Source organism: Talaromyces stipitatus, genomic scaffold (genome assembly GCF_000003125.1).
Source record: "Talaromyces stipitatus ATCC 10500 scf_1105507295515 genomic scaffold, whole genome shotgun sequence".
Lineage (NCBI taxonomy): Eukaryota > Fungi > Ascomycota > Eurotiomycetes > Eurotiales > Trichocomaceae > Talaromyces > Talaromyces stipitatus.
In genome coordinates, this window is record NW_002990118.1 from 1,463,126 (window position 1) to 1,479,297 (window position 16,172).

Below are 16,172 nucleotides of genomic sequence, written 5' to 3' on the forward strand. Positions count from 1 at the left end.
TTGTAATTCCTTCCATCCTCTCCACCACTGGAGACACATCCCGATTATGATGAGGCATCATCAGATTAGTGCTCTGACAGCCAGGGCAGTTATGAACTACCTCATGGGCGAAGAGATCACAGTCTATACAGAAATGGTTCTGGCAAGCTGAACACTCATAGCGACTGCTCACACTCATGCCCTTGGCTTGGTTTTCCGAAGCTCCCCACTGATCTGCCGGAGGTACAGACGGAAATGGGTTACCGCAGGCAAAACAATGGGTACTGCGTAGTGCTTGTTTCCACGGTACTTCAACCCAGTTAATGAGAGGAAATAGATGATGGTAAGATCGGGCCAAATGTGTCGAAAGAATTAAGGTGAGGCCACAAGAAGGACATTCCGCTGGCAGACCGCAGACTTTGTTCCCGCATCGCGAGCACAGATATCCGCCACAAGATGGTTTCGAGTGGCAGGCACATAAAGATGGAAAGGATTCCACTGTTCGTGACGGGAATCCCATCATCAATAGCGCACTACTGGCTGTTTTGTACGAATATACTGCTGGTGGGATTGTGACTTCCATCATCAATTCTCTGAAATGCTGCTCATTGAGAGCTACTCCATATACAGTGTCATCTCCGCCGTTCGTTTTTGCGCAGAGTTCGCGACAGATTGCGACCTGTGCAGCCAACCCAACGATACCCACACGAATCTTGTCCGCAACGAGGGATTTCAAAGTTTGGTGAATGTCTCCAGGGTCCGAAGAGAGAAGAGATCCAAAGACTATGAGTACTTCTCGTGTACCGTGACTGGGCGTATGACTGTGAACGTCAGCTGAAAAGGTCCAACCTGCAAGCTTTCATGAGAAATGGGACGTACAAAAGTGCACCTCTCGCCATCTCCAAAGCGTTTTGTAAGCTCGGAAGTCCCTTCGGGTCGTCTGACCTTAAAGCATGGATTGCAGTGATGTGATCTGTAGGATTCCCACTCATGTCGCTTATTCGTACAGCCAGACCATCCCTCATGCCAATGACTCCGAGTTGCGATATGGGATTTTGTTCGAAAAATTCAATGACGAACTCTTGAGCGTATCGCAAAGCTAGTAGATATCGCGTGGGCCGGATATCCTTCTCCGCCATCGACTGGGAAAGGTCGAGCACCAGGATGAGATGGCGAATGATGCCTCGCTGTAAGGGTGTAGTATCTCGAAGTAATCTGCCGAAAGGTATGTTGTTAGCTTCTGAACAGTATCTGGCCTCGAGATCCACAGCGGCTGTGAAAATAGATGTATATACCTCTTTCTCTTTCCAGCTTCTAATAACCCTTCAACTGTCGAACTAATTGTGCCATCTGCGCCCTCAACGACAGATTCCCAAGTTCTCGAGACCTCCCAGTTGGCACCTCCGCGCTGTTTCTTCCGACCTGAGCGTGTTCGAGCTCCACTCGTTACCATGTGCGCATCGATCTCATCCTCAGATCCGGATCCAACATACTCCTCGTCAGAATCGGCCATATTTTCCGGTGTAGGGTTTGTGGGAAACGGCGTTGCAAAGGTTGCTTTCGAAGCTTGATTGTCTGATCAGCGATTCCCGGCGGAAGCTCCAAAAAATGATCCAAGCTTCAAGTTAAATATTTTTCTCCACAAGGGACTACGACTCATTCTGATCAAACTGCACACCTGGAGGAAAACAATGCAACGTAAATGCTGGAAACTACCGTTTGGAAGTGTTGTAGGGCAAGTCTTAGGACGCTGTCGTATGCTCGGCCGACGGTAAACGCAATTACAACCCAGAGCAATGTCCCACCCGCAATTGTTCGCCGCTCCTATGCGACGTTCCCCTCATCTGCTTCTCGACTTTTATCCACCTCCAATAACACGGTGCTCACTCGAAGGTCTTCGCTCTTCGACTTTAGATCTGGAATTAGGATACCTTCTGTGAGATATTGTTCATTTGAAGCGCACACCATGGCTCGCTCAGACCGTGATACGCTTCCTGATGTGTATGTTGATCTCACTGATACGCAAACCCTACAGCTTGGATATTGATATTGAAGCTTTACTTGGACTTGTGCTGATCTGATGATATTCTACAGAGTGAAGCCGAAACGTTATGATATTTCTCTTTATAATCTACAGCTTGGAGGTTCTTGGGGCTACAATGGCACTGTCAAGATTGACGTCAAGGCATCCAAGCCCACCAAGGAGATTGTCTTGAACACCAAGGAGGTCAGCGTTGAAAAGGCAGAGGTTCAAGCCGGTATATTTCGATTTGTTCTTATATCCATGGAAAATAATTGGCTAATCTGCGTTGTTTGACAACAGGCTCAACCTCCGTCAAGGCTGTTGGCATTTCCTACGACAAGGTGTCAGAAAGAGTTACACTGGCTTTTGACCAGGAAATACCTTCCGGAGAAGCTCTATTGAAAATAGATTTTACGGCGACTATTAACGAAGCTATGGCTGGATTCTCTCGTTGCAAGTACAAAGCTCCCGTGACACCATCCGCCGCCACTCCAGAATCAGATGGGTATCATTACATGATGAGCACCCAATTTGAGGCTTGTGATGCTAGAAGAGCCTTTCCATGCTTTGATGAACCGAATCTGAAGGCCGAGTTTGACTTTGAGATTGAGGTCCCGAAGGATCTAGTCGCCTTGAGTAACATGCCAGTCAAATCGGAGCGTGATAGCAAAGAGGGCTGGAAAGTTGTCTCCTTTGAACGAACCCCGATCATGAGTACTTATGTGAGTTCATCTTTCAATTCGCGATTTATCTGGCTAATGATCACTTGCGTAGCTCCTAGCTTGGGCAGTCGGTGACTTCGGATATGTCGAGGCAAAGACAGAGCGCAAGTATAACGGGGCTAGTATCCCTGTTCGAGTTTATACTACCAGGGGTCTTGAAGATCAAGCTCGATACGCTTTAGAATGTGCCCACAAGACGGTCGATTACTTCTCAGAACTTTTCGGAATTGAGTATCCTCTTCCAAAGTCCGACCTTCTCTGTGTCCATGCATTTGTAAGTGGAACCGGCCCATTTGCAGAATATGAAATACTAACATACCGATGAAGGCAGCTGGAGCTATGGAGAATTGGGGTTTGGTCACATACCGTACCACTGCCGTTCTTTTCGATGAAGGCAAGTCCGATTCGCGCTATAAGAACCGGATTGCTTATGTGGTCGCTCACGGTATGTCCCACTTTAACAGGTACGACGTCTGAGACGAACACTAACGAAACCTTAGAACTTGCGCATCAATGGTTCGGTAACTTGGTTACAATGGACTGGTGGAGCGAGCTCTGGCTGAACGAAGGATTTGCAACATGGGTCGGCTGGCTCGCAGTTGATCACTTTCATCCAGGTAACACGTTTTCCTAGTCTTGTAAGACAATAGATGCTAATCAGGGAGGTAGATTGGAATGTTTGGTCTCAATTTGTGGTACGCAATGCACGAGGTATTTTGAAGATAATTTATATTGATAAATCCACCAGGCTGAAGGTGTTCAACAAGCTTCCCAACTTGACTCACTGCGCGCTTCGCACCCTATTGAAGTCCCCGTGAAGAATGCTCTTGAAGTGGACCAGATTTTCGATCATATCAGCTACCTGAAGGGCAGTTCCGTCATCCGTATGCTCAGCAGTCATCTCGGCCAAGACGTCTTCATCAATGGGGTGTCCAACTACCTTAAAACTCACGCCTACGGTAGATACTAGCCTCTATCCCATGACTGATAATTGATGGCTGATAGGTTTCAGGTAACGCCACGACAAATGATTTGTGGTTAGCACTCAGCAAAGCGTCCAACCTTGATGTCAATGCTCTTATGGTAAGCTGGATATTTACAACCTGGGTCACCTCCACTAAGAGATTATAGAACCCGTGGATTCGCAAGATTGGTTATCCAGTAGTCACCGTTGCCGAGGAACCTGGTCAAATATCTTTGCGCCAAAACAGGTTCCTTTCATCTGGCGATGTTAAGCCAGAGGAGGACGAGACTGTTTGGTGGATTCCACTCGGCATCAAGTCTGGGGCCCAGCCAACCCAGGTTAAGCTGGATGCTCTTACCTCCAAGTCTGATACTTTCCGCGGTATTAATGAAGAGTTTTACAAGATCAACAAAGACCATTCTGGTTTCTATCGGACGAACTACCCACCGCAACGGTTGGCAAAACTCGGCCAAAGCCTTCATTTGCTCAGCACAGAGGACAAGATTGGCCTTGTTGGCGATGCTGCTGCTCTTGCCGTTTCAGGCGAAAGCACTACTCCTGCGTTGCTCGCATTGATCGAAGGATTCGCTCAAGAGGCAAACTATCTGTAAGTCATCTGTGGTGATGGTTTGTAGATCTGATACTGACAGTCTCTCAGAGTGTGGTCCCAGACTTCGTCATCTCTCGCTAGTTTGCGAACCACATTCTCATCGAACGAGTCTGCCGCTGCTGCTATAAAGAAATTCAAGCTGAAGCTAGTTACTCCAGCTGTCGAGAAGATTGGCTGGGAGTTCCGCTCCGATGAGGATTACTTGACCGGACAACTTCGCAAACTGCTCATCGCGATGGCAGGAGAAGCCGGTCACGAAGGGTAAGCCCAAAAACTCCCGTAATATATCTCACGAAAGCTAAGAGACGGCGCACTAGAATTGTTGCTGAAGCAAAGCGCCGCTTCCAGCTTTGGGCTTCTGGCCAAGACCCGAATGCTATCCATTCTAACCTGCGATCCACAATCTTCTCGATCAATGTCGCAGAAGGTGACCGAGCGGAGTTTGAGCGGATCAAGGAAGAATTCGTCCAGACTGACTCTGTAGATGGCAAAGAGATATGCCTTAGCGCCCTTGGTCGCGCAAAGAATCCTGAACTGATACAGGAGTACTTGAATTTTATATTTTCAGACAAAGTCTCTATTCAAGACGTGCACACCGGTGCTGCATCGTTAGCCAACAACCCCATTGGCCGCTACGCACTCTGGGAGTATATGAAGTCCAACTGGACCGCAGTCTCGACACGGCTGTCTGCCAACAATATTGTCTACGACCGTTTCGTGCGACTAGGACTGTCCAAGTTCTCGGAGGTTGCCATCGCCGACGACATTGCCAAATTCTTCGAGGACAAAGACACTGGTGCATTTGAGCGGACTTTGGTGATTCTCTCCGACAGCATTCGCACCAATGCTCGGTACAAGGAAAGAGACGAGAAGCTGTTGCTGGAATGGATGCAGGCTCACGGGTATGCTTAAGGTTATAAGTGTAGGAAGTTAGAAGATTATTTATTATTCAAGAGAGTGAGACATTGGAAGTGTTTAATGTTGTATCATTGGACTACGGCACGGGACCGCCAGTCGCTCAGCTGGGTCCTGCAGGTGGCTCGCGCTAAGCCTGTTTGGGCGGGTCGTCCACCACCTGCTGCTGACAACTCAACCTCACTTGGAACTACTTATTATTCTCTGCTCCGTATCTTGCTTCTATCTCTCATCTCATTATCCAGTGTCTCCTCCGTAACGCCCTCTTTGTAACTCGTTTGCTTCGCCCGGCAGAGTCAGACTCAAATAACTGCTTTAACTTTACGTCTTACGTCTCCTTTTCTCTCACGACAACTCCGCCGCCTTACCGTTTACTCCATAGACATACACAAACACCCACATCTTTCGCCCATCATGAACCCAGAGTGGTACGTGGACGATCTTACTGATTGCAAATATGCAGCTATTGCACTTGTATATCCCGCTAACATTATTTAATATTATAGAGTTATCCCTCCGCTTTTTCGTGACGGTTGCGCTCTGATGAACCTCGCCTCTTCCGTATCATTTCCGAAACACTTATGTCTAACGTATTACAGATACGATTATCTCTTCAAGCTTCTCCTTATCGGAGACTCTGGTGTTGGAAAGTCTTGTCTCTTGCTCCGTTTTGCAGATGATACATACACTGAAAGCTACATCTCCACGATCGGAGTCGACTTCGTACGTGACTTTATCAGGCCGCCTGCTTGATGAAAAACAAATTACTGATATTCGTGTCCTGAACAGAAAATTCGCACTATTGAATTAGATGGAAAGACCGTCAAGTTGCAAATCGTACGTGTTGATGCCATGTCTCTGCCTAGGTCTATTTATAGATCACTGACCTTCTATAGTGGGACACTGCCGGCCAGGAACGATTCCGAACAATCACATCTTCTTACTACCGAGGAGCACACGGTATCTGCGTCGTCTACGATGTGACCGATATGGACTCTTTCAACAACGTCAAGCAGTGGTTGCAGGAGATTGATCGTTATGCTACTGAGGGAGTCAACAAGCTTTTGGTCGGCAACAAGAGTGATATGGAGGACAAGAAGGTTGTCGAATACACTGTGGCTAAGGTTGGTTTATATCGGCAAGGGAAGGAAGGGGTATAGCGTGCTAATCATGATTTATTCAATAGGAATTCGCAGACAGCTTGGGAATCCCATTCTTGGAAACATCCGCTAAGAGCGCATCCAACGTCGAGCAAGCATTCTTGACCATGGCACGACAGATTAAGGAGCGCATGGGTACTGCTACCGTCAACAACAAGCCCACCGTCCAGGTCGGCCAGGGTCAAGGCGTTCAATCTGGCTCCGCGGGCGGTTGCTGTTAATTGGGATCTTGATTCTCTCCTGGGACGATTATATCTGGCAGTTATACTTCCAGAGGTGATTGCATTGTGAATGTTTGTGCGACGGTATCGAGGACTTGTCTTTCTGGCCGCTGGGAACGGAAGAACATATCTGCATCTATTTCATCATATTTATAGACCATGATCGACTGTCTCCGTATTGTGCCTGGTGGCCTCAAATCACATTTCTTGACATGATGTCAGCTCCTATTATGACTTCTTGACAGGCTATGTCGAGATCATGTCGTGCTTCGCAATTATTCTCAACCGAAACACCTCTCGACGTCCATCATCAATCGTTCTACCCTTTGCTTAGTCAGTTACGTATCATGTCTCTCGTCTTCAGGCCACTACTTGTCTACCATCGGTTCGTTTTCTTTGTTTTTCTCCTTCCTCTCACCTTTTCTTTTTCTTGATCTTTGTAATGTGAGATTGTTTGTGTAGGTTGAGATTGTTACTCTTGTCTTTTCTTCCAATAAGAAATAATGATTTGCAAGAACACTGAATTTAGAGTATATATTACGTGACTTTCAGACTGAACATGAAGTACTTCTTAAATCACATGCCCTGTCATCGTCTGGACCGCAAAGCGCCTGAAGTAGCTAGTGCGGATACATCCTAGTCTGCCGAGGCAAACAGTCGACAACGTCATTGATAACCAAGGCTAATACGTTGTCGCCATGATCATTCGATAAGACCGCCGGTTATTATTCCTCGGCGACTTTCTGAAAAATTATTATCTAGGTGGATCTTCACATTTGCGCCCTTGAAAGTGATTGATATACCCTGCATGCCCTTGTGAAAAGGGTTGTTCTTCAGGACTGCTACTTCCTATATACAGGCTGACCCTCCGGCATCACCCGCTCCCCTCGTTGGAAGGTATAATTTCTACCATTCCACGCCGTTGCTGAATCTTCATTTGTATCTTTCACTTCACAGGTATTCTCCATCAATCAGAATGTCTCAAGCGCCATTAGAGGAACAGAAAAGAGCCGTGGCAGCATCGGCTGCCGCGCAGCAATCTGACAACGTTGCGCACGCTTTGGCAGGTGCAGGAGGAGGCATCCTGTCAATGGTTCTCACGTATGCAATTCCATAGCTGGCAACCATTGACTATATTATCGTACTAATACATGGAATGTCTCAGTTATCCTCTTATAACACTCTCTACCCGCGCGCAAGTCGAATCGAAGCGCGCTCAGTCCTCAACCCTAGATGCCGTGCGACATATCATCCAGCGCGAAGGAATCAGCGGACTCTACGCCGGCCTGAACTCAGCTCTGTTCGGAATTAGTGTGACAAACTTCGTATACTATTACTGGTACGAATGGACTCGTGCAGCTTTCGAGAAAGCCGCAGAGAAGGCTGGCCGTGCCTCGAAAAAGCTCACTACCGTTGAATCCATCATCGCAGGCGCTATTGCCGGCAGCGCAACGGTGCTCCTCACAAACCCGATTTGGGTCGTCAATACCCGGATGACGGCCCGTCGGAACAGCGCGGACGAGCAGGAACTACCCGGTGGTGAGAAATCGAAGAAGTCTAAATCTACGATTCAGACTCTTTTGGATCTGCTCAGGAATGAGGGGCCTAGTGCCTTGTTCTCTGGCGTGCTTCCAGCATTGGTTCTGGTGATCAATCCAATTCTTCAATATACTATCTTTGAGCAATTGAAGAATGTTTTGGAGCGACGACGACGGATCACTCCTAAGGATGCGTTCTATCTCGGCGCTGTAGGCAAGATTCTTGCTACGAGTATCACCTACCCATATATCACTGTTAAGAGTCGTATGCACGTTGCTGGAAAGAGCGATGAGCGCCAGACTCTTAACGGAAGCTTGAAGAAGATTATCAAAGAGGAGGGATACACTGGTCTCTACAAAGGTATGATTCAAGAATCCTTTGCCATTCTTTTACTTTATCCTGACTTTCTCTGTAGGTATCACCCCCAAAGTGACCCAAAGTGCTATTACTGCTGCATTTCTCTTTGCTTTCAAGGATGTGCTTTACGATGTCATGGTAGCTGCTCGCCGACGCCGTTCTATTGGCAAGTAAGGTCAATGCGAGCTGAAAGCAAACGCTATTTGAGGCGTGCATGTTTGCTTCAAGTCGAGAATGGGGTAGTTCTTGACCTTGAGATGAGCTGGCCAATTCTCAAAATTCCACAGTCACAAATTGTGAGCTGTGTGACCTTTCCCAAAGAATTGGTTGCGCTTGTATCCCAATATTTTAGAAGAGATCGTTCTACCATATACCACGAGGCGCATAAGTTGGCGCAATGTATCAATAGTATAGTTGTTTGTCCTTGTGACTGGGTAATATGAATATTTCAATGATTTTACTTCCTTCATCACTCAGACTGCAGAGGAAACCATTTATCCCAAACGGGAAGGGCGTGGTGGCACGTGCGTTCGACAGTCAATTACGCCCAGGAAGCGCCTTGTGGACGCGCCGCTTCCTGATTTACTCTCTCACCACATTCTTACTTACTCTCATACTCCTTCTTTACTGTCTTATTATTACTCTTCCGCTCGCGACTTGTCTCTTTCTCAACTAACAATTTATCCTTTATTTTCCCCCTTTATCTGTGGTGTCTGTCTTTTTGTCACGTTAATCATTACAGACTTGCGAAACTTGATACTCTCACCTCCCCTTGATTTTCGTGATATCTATTACGAGTTGGACGTCTATTTATAATATTCTTCAATTCCTGCGACTTATTCCTCACTTTCGTATGCATCTTCTGCTCAAATCACACCCAAATTTGAAGTACAGGTCACTTTGCGCATACACAAACTGTCTACGGTTTATCGACCTCTAGAAAGTCATGAACAGGCGATGATATGAGCAGCTCGGACGAAGATCAAGACGCAGAGCATCTGCTCTCTACATTCCAATCACATCCTCTCCCACCAACAAACGATGTTCCTTCTTCAACTCCCTTTACAACCGTCGACCACCAACCCACCCCACCGAAACGAAGGAGCAGGCCACCGAAAGTGGCCGTCATAATTGACTTGGTGGATTCGGAAGGCTCATCGCCACAGCAGGAGACACCGAGGAGACCAAGGAAGCAGCCAAAGAAAAATCCCGTACTACGAGTAGAGTCGTCAGACTCTGAGAACTCACAAGCCGTAAGACGTGGCAATGCTGGCCCTCGCTCGAGACGATGCAGGGCTCAAGTTAAGAATTATTATTCAAATGCCAACTACTCAGGATACTTTTACGTGTCTGAAGGCGAGCAAGAAACAAGACCCGAAACACAAACACAACCAAGGCCTACTCACTCTTCACGTTCAGTAGTGCCATTCACACCCAAGAAACCGGAGCGAAGAAGATTTCGTGTCATTTACGATTCTCAAGGAATCCGTGTTTCTCGACATGTATTTTCTAAACTACAAGACATCCCTGACCTTCCTCGTACGGCTCCCTATTCTCCCCAGACCAAACCTGTGCGTTATGCACGCCAATTCAGAAGCAAACCACAACATCCACTGCTTCATGTGTCTTTCAGCGAAGATGAAATACAGGCCATCATTACCCTACTAGCTCCTTACGGCGTTGACGGAGGTCTGTCTGAAATGAGCCCAGCAGACCAAGTCACGGACATTGTTCGAGCGGTAAACATGAATCGTCTCGAGCAGGGGTTTTTAGAAAAGTTACCTCAGATGATCCACCTTCAGAAACTTCTCAATAGTCAGGGCTTTGATAACCTCATTGCATACCATCAAGCTGCTGACTCTGCAGATCCTTTGATTGATAATCTCTGCAACGAGACATTGTCTGAGAAAGACACCCCCGCCCAAGCTTCGCAGTCCCTCGTCATGGCAGCTGCCCTTGCCAAGCGTTCCAGGTCAGATATACGAGCGTTTCTGAAGGACGCAAGACGGGGTAATATACCAACCCGTCCATTTTTCATTACTGCCAGTCGGGAAGATGCGTGCATCTCAAAGAGTGAACATCGAGCCTCTATACTAGACAAACACCCCAAGCAGCTCTCTGAAGAATTTAGTCTGCGAAGAAGTCATACATGGAAAGGTGCTTCGAATGACGTCTTAAATCTTGCTTGGTCCCCAGATGGGTCGAAATTTGCTATCGGTGCAGCCGCGCAGTGTGACGAACACAACATGCAATATAATCGGTCGAATAATCTGATCCTGGGTGATTATCAACACCAGACCATCAAGGAGCTACCAGATCACCGTGTCCCGTATCCAGTCGCAAATCATAATAATGCTCATTTATACATGAGTGTTACGGCTGTCCAGTGGTTTGAGGACACTCTATACACGGCTAGTTATGACAAGACAGTCAAAATCTGGAATGTTTCTTCGTATGCCAATGCAACGTGCGATCGCACTCTTCGGCACAGCCACAAAGTCCAAGTAATGGCAAGATCACCTTCAATCGCCAATATACTGACTACAGGAACGGAATCAACATTGCATTTGTGGCATTTGGATGACATCGGTCAGACATGCTACGATCTGGATTACATGTCACAGCGCTTAAGCAGAAATCCTCGTGCTACCAAAGAAGCCGGCTTTACACCCTCATCGTTAGCGTGGGGATTGTCTCCTTTGACACGGGATTTGTTTGTTACCGGGTTTTCTGGTAAAAGCTACCATGAGGGAGATGCGTGCAGGGAAGGTTTGCTGGCAGCGTGGAAAGTAGCTGAGAGCTCTCTGGTGGCTATACAATTGCAGCCAAACGCGCAAAATATCTTTGATGTGAAATCCCATCCCTTTCTTACTTGGTTTGCCACTGGTAGCTCCGTGTCTAGCATAGGCACGAATGGAACAGGGAGGGATATACGATCGTTAGTGCGAATTTACGAGCCGACGACAAAGCCGCGATGCGCTATAGAGTTTGACTGTCCAGCTCTTGATATCAATGACGTTTCTTTTTGCCCTATGGACCGTTTCCATATATCAGCTAGTTGTACTGACGGTGTTACCTATGTGTGGGACTTCCGCAACCCGTCGCAAATTTTACATAAATTGTGCCACGGAGACGCTATTAATCAGCTCGATGAGGAGCTTACGAGAGAACAAGCTGATGTCGGTGTTCGTGTTGCGTTGTGGGGGAAGGGCCCGGATGAGTTTATCACAGGCGGCTCTGACGGTGTGCTTCGGTCGTGGAATATACTTCGCGCACCTGAGGATGCTCATGTTAGAGATATTGCAGCTATTCAAGACGAGGTTATGTCGGGGGCGTTTTCTCCAGATAAGTCAACCTTACTCGTTGGAGATGCTGCTGGAGGCATCCATATTCTCCAACCAGGCTCTAGCTCAGATCCAGTAGAAGAACTCCACTATGAGCATACAGGAGAGACTGAGTTCTCGGCATCTTCCGAGTCTGGGAGAGCTATTGGAAAGTCACTCTTGGAGACTGGTCAACTCATTCAGCACCCGCGATATGGGGCGGGCCAAGGACCAGCGTATAGAGGACCATATGCAGCTTGGGCTCGTCCAGAGGAGACACCAAAAGACATGCTATCAACCACTCCACTACTCGAGGAGATACAAGCTTTGCAACTTGATCAAGCCGCTACTCCAGCCGGAGATCATTCTGTTGCCGAATATAGAAAAACCGCAGTAATTCGCAATCGAGATCCGAGCCTCCTCAAGCGGAAGGACAGCCCTCATCACCGCCCGAAGAAGAAACATCGTGTCACGCCTGTTATTGATTTATCTAGTGACAAGGAATATATCAAGCCAATCAAACCAGTCCGCAAGTCAAGCAAGGCTCCAATTTGGATTGACCTCACCGGCGATAGTGAGGATGAAGGCTGCAAGATTGCGGCCGTAGACCAGCAGGTGAGGAGGGATTGGGACTCGGAAGTTGATGCAGAAGATTATTGGTTTCCGGATAGCGGCGAAATTGATCCCAATATTCGTTATTCGGACTGATCGATGCGTTAGGTGTTGGCCAAACGATGTCATCAGTGGGGTTAGCGGACTACGACTGTCTACATTTGGTCGATATTATGTGACTGAGTCCTTACTTTGTATTCGATACATCATGATATTCCAGGGAAAAGAATTATTCAGACGTTAACAAGTGAAATACATTGATTACACCAATGACAAAAAATGTGTAACGGCGTTACATGACAAATAACGATATGTGGCTGTGCCGTTAAGCTTGCAGCCACCGAGCGATTCCGTCATGTTCTATTGCTTAACTTACTCCCCTCCAACCACCTATCCCAACGCGCATCGCCACAACCAGGCACCAGTTTCTCTCTACATAAATACCTTAACCTCATCGTCTTGCAGTTCATCATCATTCAGTCTTGTCAGCTACAAGCTGTTAACTGTCAGCCATGTCGTTTGCCCCTCCACCAGGTCCTCCGCCTCCACCCGTACCTCCAGGTTGGAAGGCCCAATTCGACGATCGCTACAAATCATGGTACGTAACAATTCCAATCTCAAAATAATTTACTTGCTTACTGACTTGAATAGGTTCTTCGTAAACCTCAAAACCGGCGTATCTCAATGGACCCCCCCGGAAGAATCCGACGCTGCCCCGCCAGACAGCGCTCCACCACCATCATACCATGAGTCTGGCCCAGCGAATCCTGCCGTCGCAGCAGAAGCTGCTCGCGAAGAGAAAAAGACCTCTCATCTAGCATCCAACAATCCTTATAGCAGCGCTGGTGATCCCTCATCTAGCCACCACAGCGTGGAAGACGACGCAAAACTCGCTGCTCAATTACAAGCCGAAGAAGATGCGCGAGCAGCTGGCAGAAACCGGGATCGAGGCGAGAACTCAGCGTATTATAACGATACTTCTTCGTCTAATAATAATCTATCGCAACCGCCTCTTCCGCCTCGACCTACCTCATCTAGTGGCTATGATCAACAGCAACAGTCCTCGTCAAAGGGAAGTCGTGGGTTCTTAGGGAAATTGCTGGGTAAATCCCCCAATCGACAATATGCAACTCCTACTCCTCCACATGGACATTATCCTCCTCAGCAGGGCGGATATGGTGGTTATGGTTCACCACCTCCTCCTCCCCAGGGATATGGCGGATATCCTCCACAGGGATACTACCCTCCTCAACAGGGGTATTATCCACCTCCTCAACAGGGATATTACCCCCAACAGGGATACGCACAACAACCACCTAAGAAATCAGGAGGTATGGGTACGGCCGGTGCCGCTGCGTTGGGTGTTGGCGGCGGTTTGCTTGCTGGTGCGCTGATTACGGATGCTATTGAGGATCATGATCAGGCCGAGTATCAGCAGGGATACGATCAGGGCTACGATCAGGGTTTTGATAATGGTGATGATTTCGGTGGTGGTGATTTCTAGTTTTTTGCCTTGATTGATGTTTAAGCATCTTTCTCTTTTTATGGATCTCTCTCGTCTTTTTCATGCATGAAGTTTCTGTAACGATTGTTTGACCAATACCTTTACTCGTGTTCTCTGATTCAGTTCATATTCTTTAAGTTTGCTTTCATGAGCGATGACAATGCATGAGTCTATACTACAATGGGATACGATGACTTGTAATGAGCATACAAGAGATATAAGCGCGATGACACCACCTGATGTCGTACATCGATTTCGAGGAGCAGAGAACAAGCTTGTAGGACTCGAATATAGGGATTTGTGTCGACTACCTAGGTAACCCAATGAATAGATGATGCTTGCTTCCAACGTTAGATGTACCTCAGAGAAGTATTCCCGCTTTTTTGCCTGAGGTCCTATCGTACTTTCAGTATTGTCTGCAGCCCTACAAATTAATAAAGATATTCTAGACATGTGAAACAGGAGCTAAGACCTGGGAGCGTTGTGAGATTCGCATGTCGACAGACCAGGGGTAAACATAGATTTGCCGGATTCGGAGATATATATATGGATGTATGGATGTATGTATCTTTCTAACGAGTCCACTGGACATTAGGAAAGGCCATGGGGGTTGCAAAAAAGAGCAGTGTACATTGTACCGTGAAACCTGGGAAGTATGAAGACCCTCTCTCACATCAACTTCTTACTGCCTTCTCTGAGATACCTGCTGCTGATTACATAGGTATATTCTACTTAGGTAGTAGCACAAAGGAACGATCCAAAGAAGTCAAGTTAGAGAAGCATATTAAAAGATAGAGGTATAGAGAATACCCAAAATATTCTTCTCTATGAAAAGTACAAATTTCAACGAAGTGACAGATAAGGATATTTTATGATTTTGAGTAGAAAAATACCTCAGTGCTCAGGGGTAGGGGAATCGATGTCGTCCAAATCTTGTACTCTAAGAAATCCGTTGGCACAGGGATCTGGCGACTCTGGATGTGAATTACAGCCGTCATACCTGGGAATTTCATAGTGTCGAAGCTAGTCAGCAATCTCTGGGTGACCTCAGCGGTCCGCACAGTCAGCTGCTTCTTGACAAGCATGGTGAAGATCCTTATCGTCCAAATTCTGCTGCGAGATCGATTGCCGTCTTACCGAATGCTGATGCAGCACTGGCAGCATGCGCTCCGCGTCGAAGAAGCTCTATTGCGATGTATACCTGTTCGAGCGGCTGCTTCAGGAGCAGTGAAGTTATAAAGCGCTGGGACGGCGTTCACATCAGCAGCTCCGTCCAGGACAGAGCGTGCGAATTCGAGTTCCCCTTTATCGATTGCCTCTTGGAGAGGTGTGCCTGACAATGCAACTGCTGGAACATGTATATCAGCACCTTCTTCAAGTAAGAATCTGGCCAATTTCAATTTCCCGCTTTTCATTGCTAGCTGTAAAATGGTCGCATTTTCACCATATTTTGCACGTGCTTTTATGTTGATTAGCTCCAATTTGCAACAAGAATTTGAATATCACTTCCATCTTATCTTCGTTGATGTCACTGCTAGATGTGACGGTCGTACGTACCTTGCTGCTCGGCTTCATATAGTGCGGCTCCAGGTCTCATGTCGGTGCCCTAAGCCCTAGCAACGGGATTTTCCTTTGATCCTCACGGCTTCCCAATTAGGCACCGCCGCGGGGCCTGCACACTATATGAAGCTGTAGCGAGCGAGCGCGTTGGAGTCTTCTCTTCTTCTTCTTCTTCTGTATGCTTAGTTTCTTGAAGATAGGCTGCCCTAGAGCTTAGGTTTGAGCGAATGTCACACTAGAGAGTTTACTCATATGACGTGAAAGATGATTCCATGCATTTACAACCTGATTTGGGTACGATGTCTCAGAAAGGCAGGATATAATGCTGAGTATCGATTTCAATATCATATGGCTCTCTCGTTTGGCATGTGTATATGTCGCTGCCAAAGTCAGAGTCTCTTTATGGAGGTAATTCGGGCCCAGTTCAGTATACTGAAGGCACAGTGAAAGGATAAGCTCGGTGCAGCGTCGGTGTCCTAATGCGAGGCAAAGAGCATCGTTGATTCCATCTTCTGTTTCATTGAGTTGGAGTCTAACTTTTGCATCAGATTCCAAAAGCAATTTCACCATATCAAAATCTTGGTTGACAATGGACCATGCCAAGGGTCTGATATAGCGCCTTTTCTCATCCTAATGTCGAGATTCCCCACAGTAGACGAGCCAGCCATAGTAGGATGAGTTAA

At 47.1% G+C, this 16,172-nt stretch overlaps 7 protein-coding genes across 8 annotated transcripts; 5 read left to right on the forward strand and 2 right to left on the reverse strand.

Moving 5' to 3' along the window:
- Window positions 1–351: 351 nt before the first annotated feature.
- On the reverse strand, window positions 352–1,654 carry TSTA_045690 (RNA polymerase TFIIH complex subunit Ssl1, putative; the record flags this gene model as incomplete). The annotated part of the gene is made up of 4 exons (XM_002485019.1): window positions 1,275–1,654; window positions 859–1,194; window positions 539–800; window positions 352–477 (listed from the first exon to the last, which is right to left on the reverse strand). Exons 1-4 carry the CDS (start codon window positions 1,490–1,492, stop codon window positions 352–354), a joined length of 942 nt encoding a protein of 313 aa, XP_002485064.1. The 5' UTR covers window positions 1,493–1,654.
- Window positions 1,655–1,843: 189 nt separating this feature from the next.
- TSTA_045700 (aminopeptidase, putative) lies at window positions 1,844–5,325 on the forward strand. The gene is made up of 12 exons (XM_002485020.1): window positions 1,844–1,980; window positions 2,074–2,237; window positions 2,303–2,724; window positions 2,777–2,998; window positions 3,052–3,169; window positions 3,225–3,341; window positions 3,394–3,419; window positions 3,473–3,683; window positions 3,737–3,807; window positions 3,856–4,295; window positions 4,347–4,559; window positions 4,616–5,325. The coding sequence occupies exons 1-12, from the start codon at window positions 1,946–1,948 to the stop codon at window positions 5,208–5,210; spliced, it is 2,634 nt and encodes an 877-aa protein (XP_002485065.1). The 5' UTR covers window positions 1,844–1,945; the 3' UTR covers window positions 5,211–5,325.
- A 94-nt stretch (window positions 5,326–5,419) lies between these two features.
- Window positions 5,420–7,144, forward strand: TSTA_045710 (secretion related GTPase SrgB/Ypt1). 2 transcript variants are annotated; one of them, XM_002485021.1, is made up of 5 exons: window positions 5,420–5,638; window positions 5,813–5,940; window positions 6,003–6,050; window positions 6,110–6,337; window positions 6,400–7,144. In XM_002485021.1, the coding sequence occupies exons 2-5, from the start codon at window positions 5,890–5,892 to the stop codon at window positions 6,592–6,594; spliced, it is 522 nt and encodes a 173-aa protein (XP_002485066.1). In that variant the 5' UTR covers window positions 5,420–5,638; window positions 5,813–5,889; the 3' UTR covers window positions 6,595–7,144. The 2 variants fall into 2 exon arrangements, with proteins under 2 accessions (XP_002485066.1, XP_002485067.1); XM_002485022.1 differs by having other exon boundaries at window positions 5,813–5,936.
- A 426-nt stretch (window positions 7,145–7,570) lies between these two features.
- TSTA_045720 (peroxisomal membrane protein Pmp47, putative) lies at window positions 7,571–8,930 on the forward strand (the record flags this gene model as incomplete). The annotated part of the gene is made up of 3 exons (XM_002485023.1): window positions 7,571–7,695; window positions 7,760–8,493; window positions 8,549–8,930. 3 exons carry the CDS (start codon window positions 7,571–7,573, stop codon window positions 8,662–8,664), a joined length of 975 nt encoding a protein of 324 aa, XP_002485068.1. The 3' UTR covers window positions 8,665–8,930.
- A 432-nt stretch (window positions 8,931–9,362) lies between these two features.
- Window positions 9,363–12,689, forward strand: TSTA_045730 (WD repeat protein). Its single transcript, XM_002485024.1, has one exon. The coding sequence runs from the start codon at window positions 9,453–9,455 to the stop codon at window positions 12,519–12,521; it is 3,069 nt and encodes a 1,022-aa protein (XP_002485069.1). The 5' UTR covers window positions 9,363–9,452; the 3' UTR covers window positions 12,522–12,689.
- Window positions 12,690–12,773: 84 nt separating this feature from the next.
- TSTA_045740 (WW domain protein, putative) lies at window positions 12,774–14,129 on the forward strand. The gene is made up of 2 exons (XM_002485025.1): window positions 12,774–13,023; window positions 13,077–14,129. The coding sequence occupies exons 1-2, from the start codon at window positions 12,938–12,940 to the stop codon at window positions 13,927–13,929; spliced, it is 939 nt and encodes a 312-aa protein (XP_002485070.1). The 5' UTR covers window positions 12,774–12,937; the 3' UTR covers window positions 13,930–14,129.
- Window positions 14,130–15,062: 933 nt separating this feature from the next.
- Window positions 15,063–15,526, reverse strand: TSTA_045750 (uncharacterized protein; the record flags this gene model as incomplete). The annotated part of the gene is made up of 2 exons (XM_002485026.1): window positions 15,063–15,388; window positions 15,487–15,526. The coding sequence occupies 2 exons, from the start codon at window positions 15,524–15,526 to the stop codon at window positions 15,063–15,065; spliced, it is 366 nt and encodes a 121-aa protein (XP_002485071.1).
- Window positions 15,527–16,172: the final 646 nt, after the last annotated feature.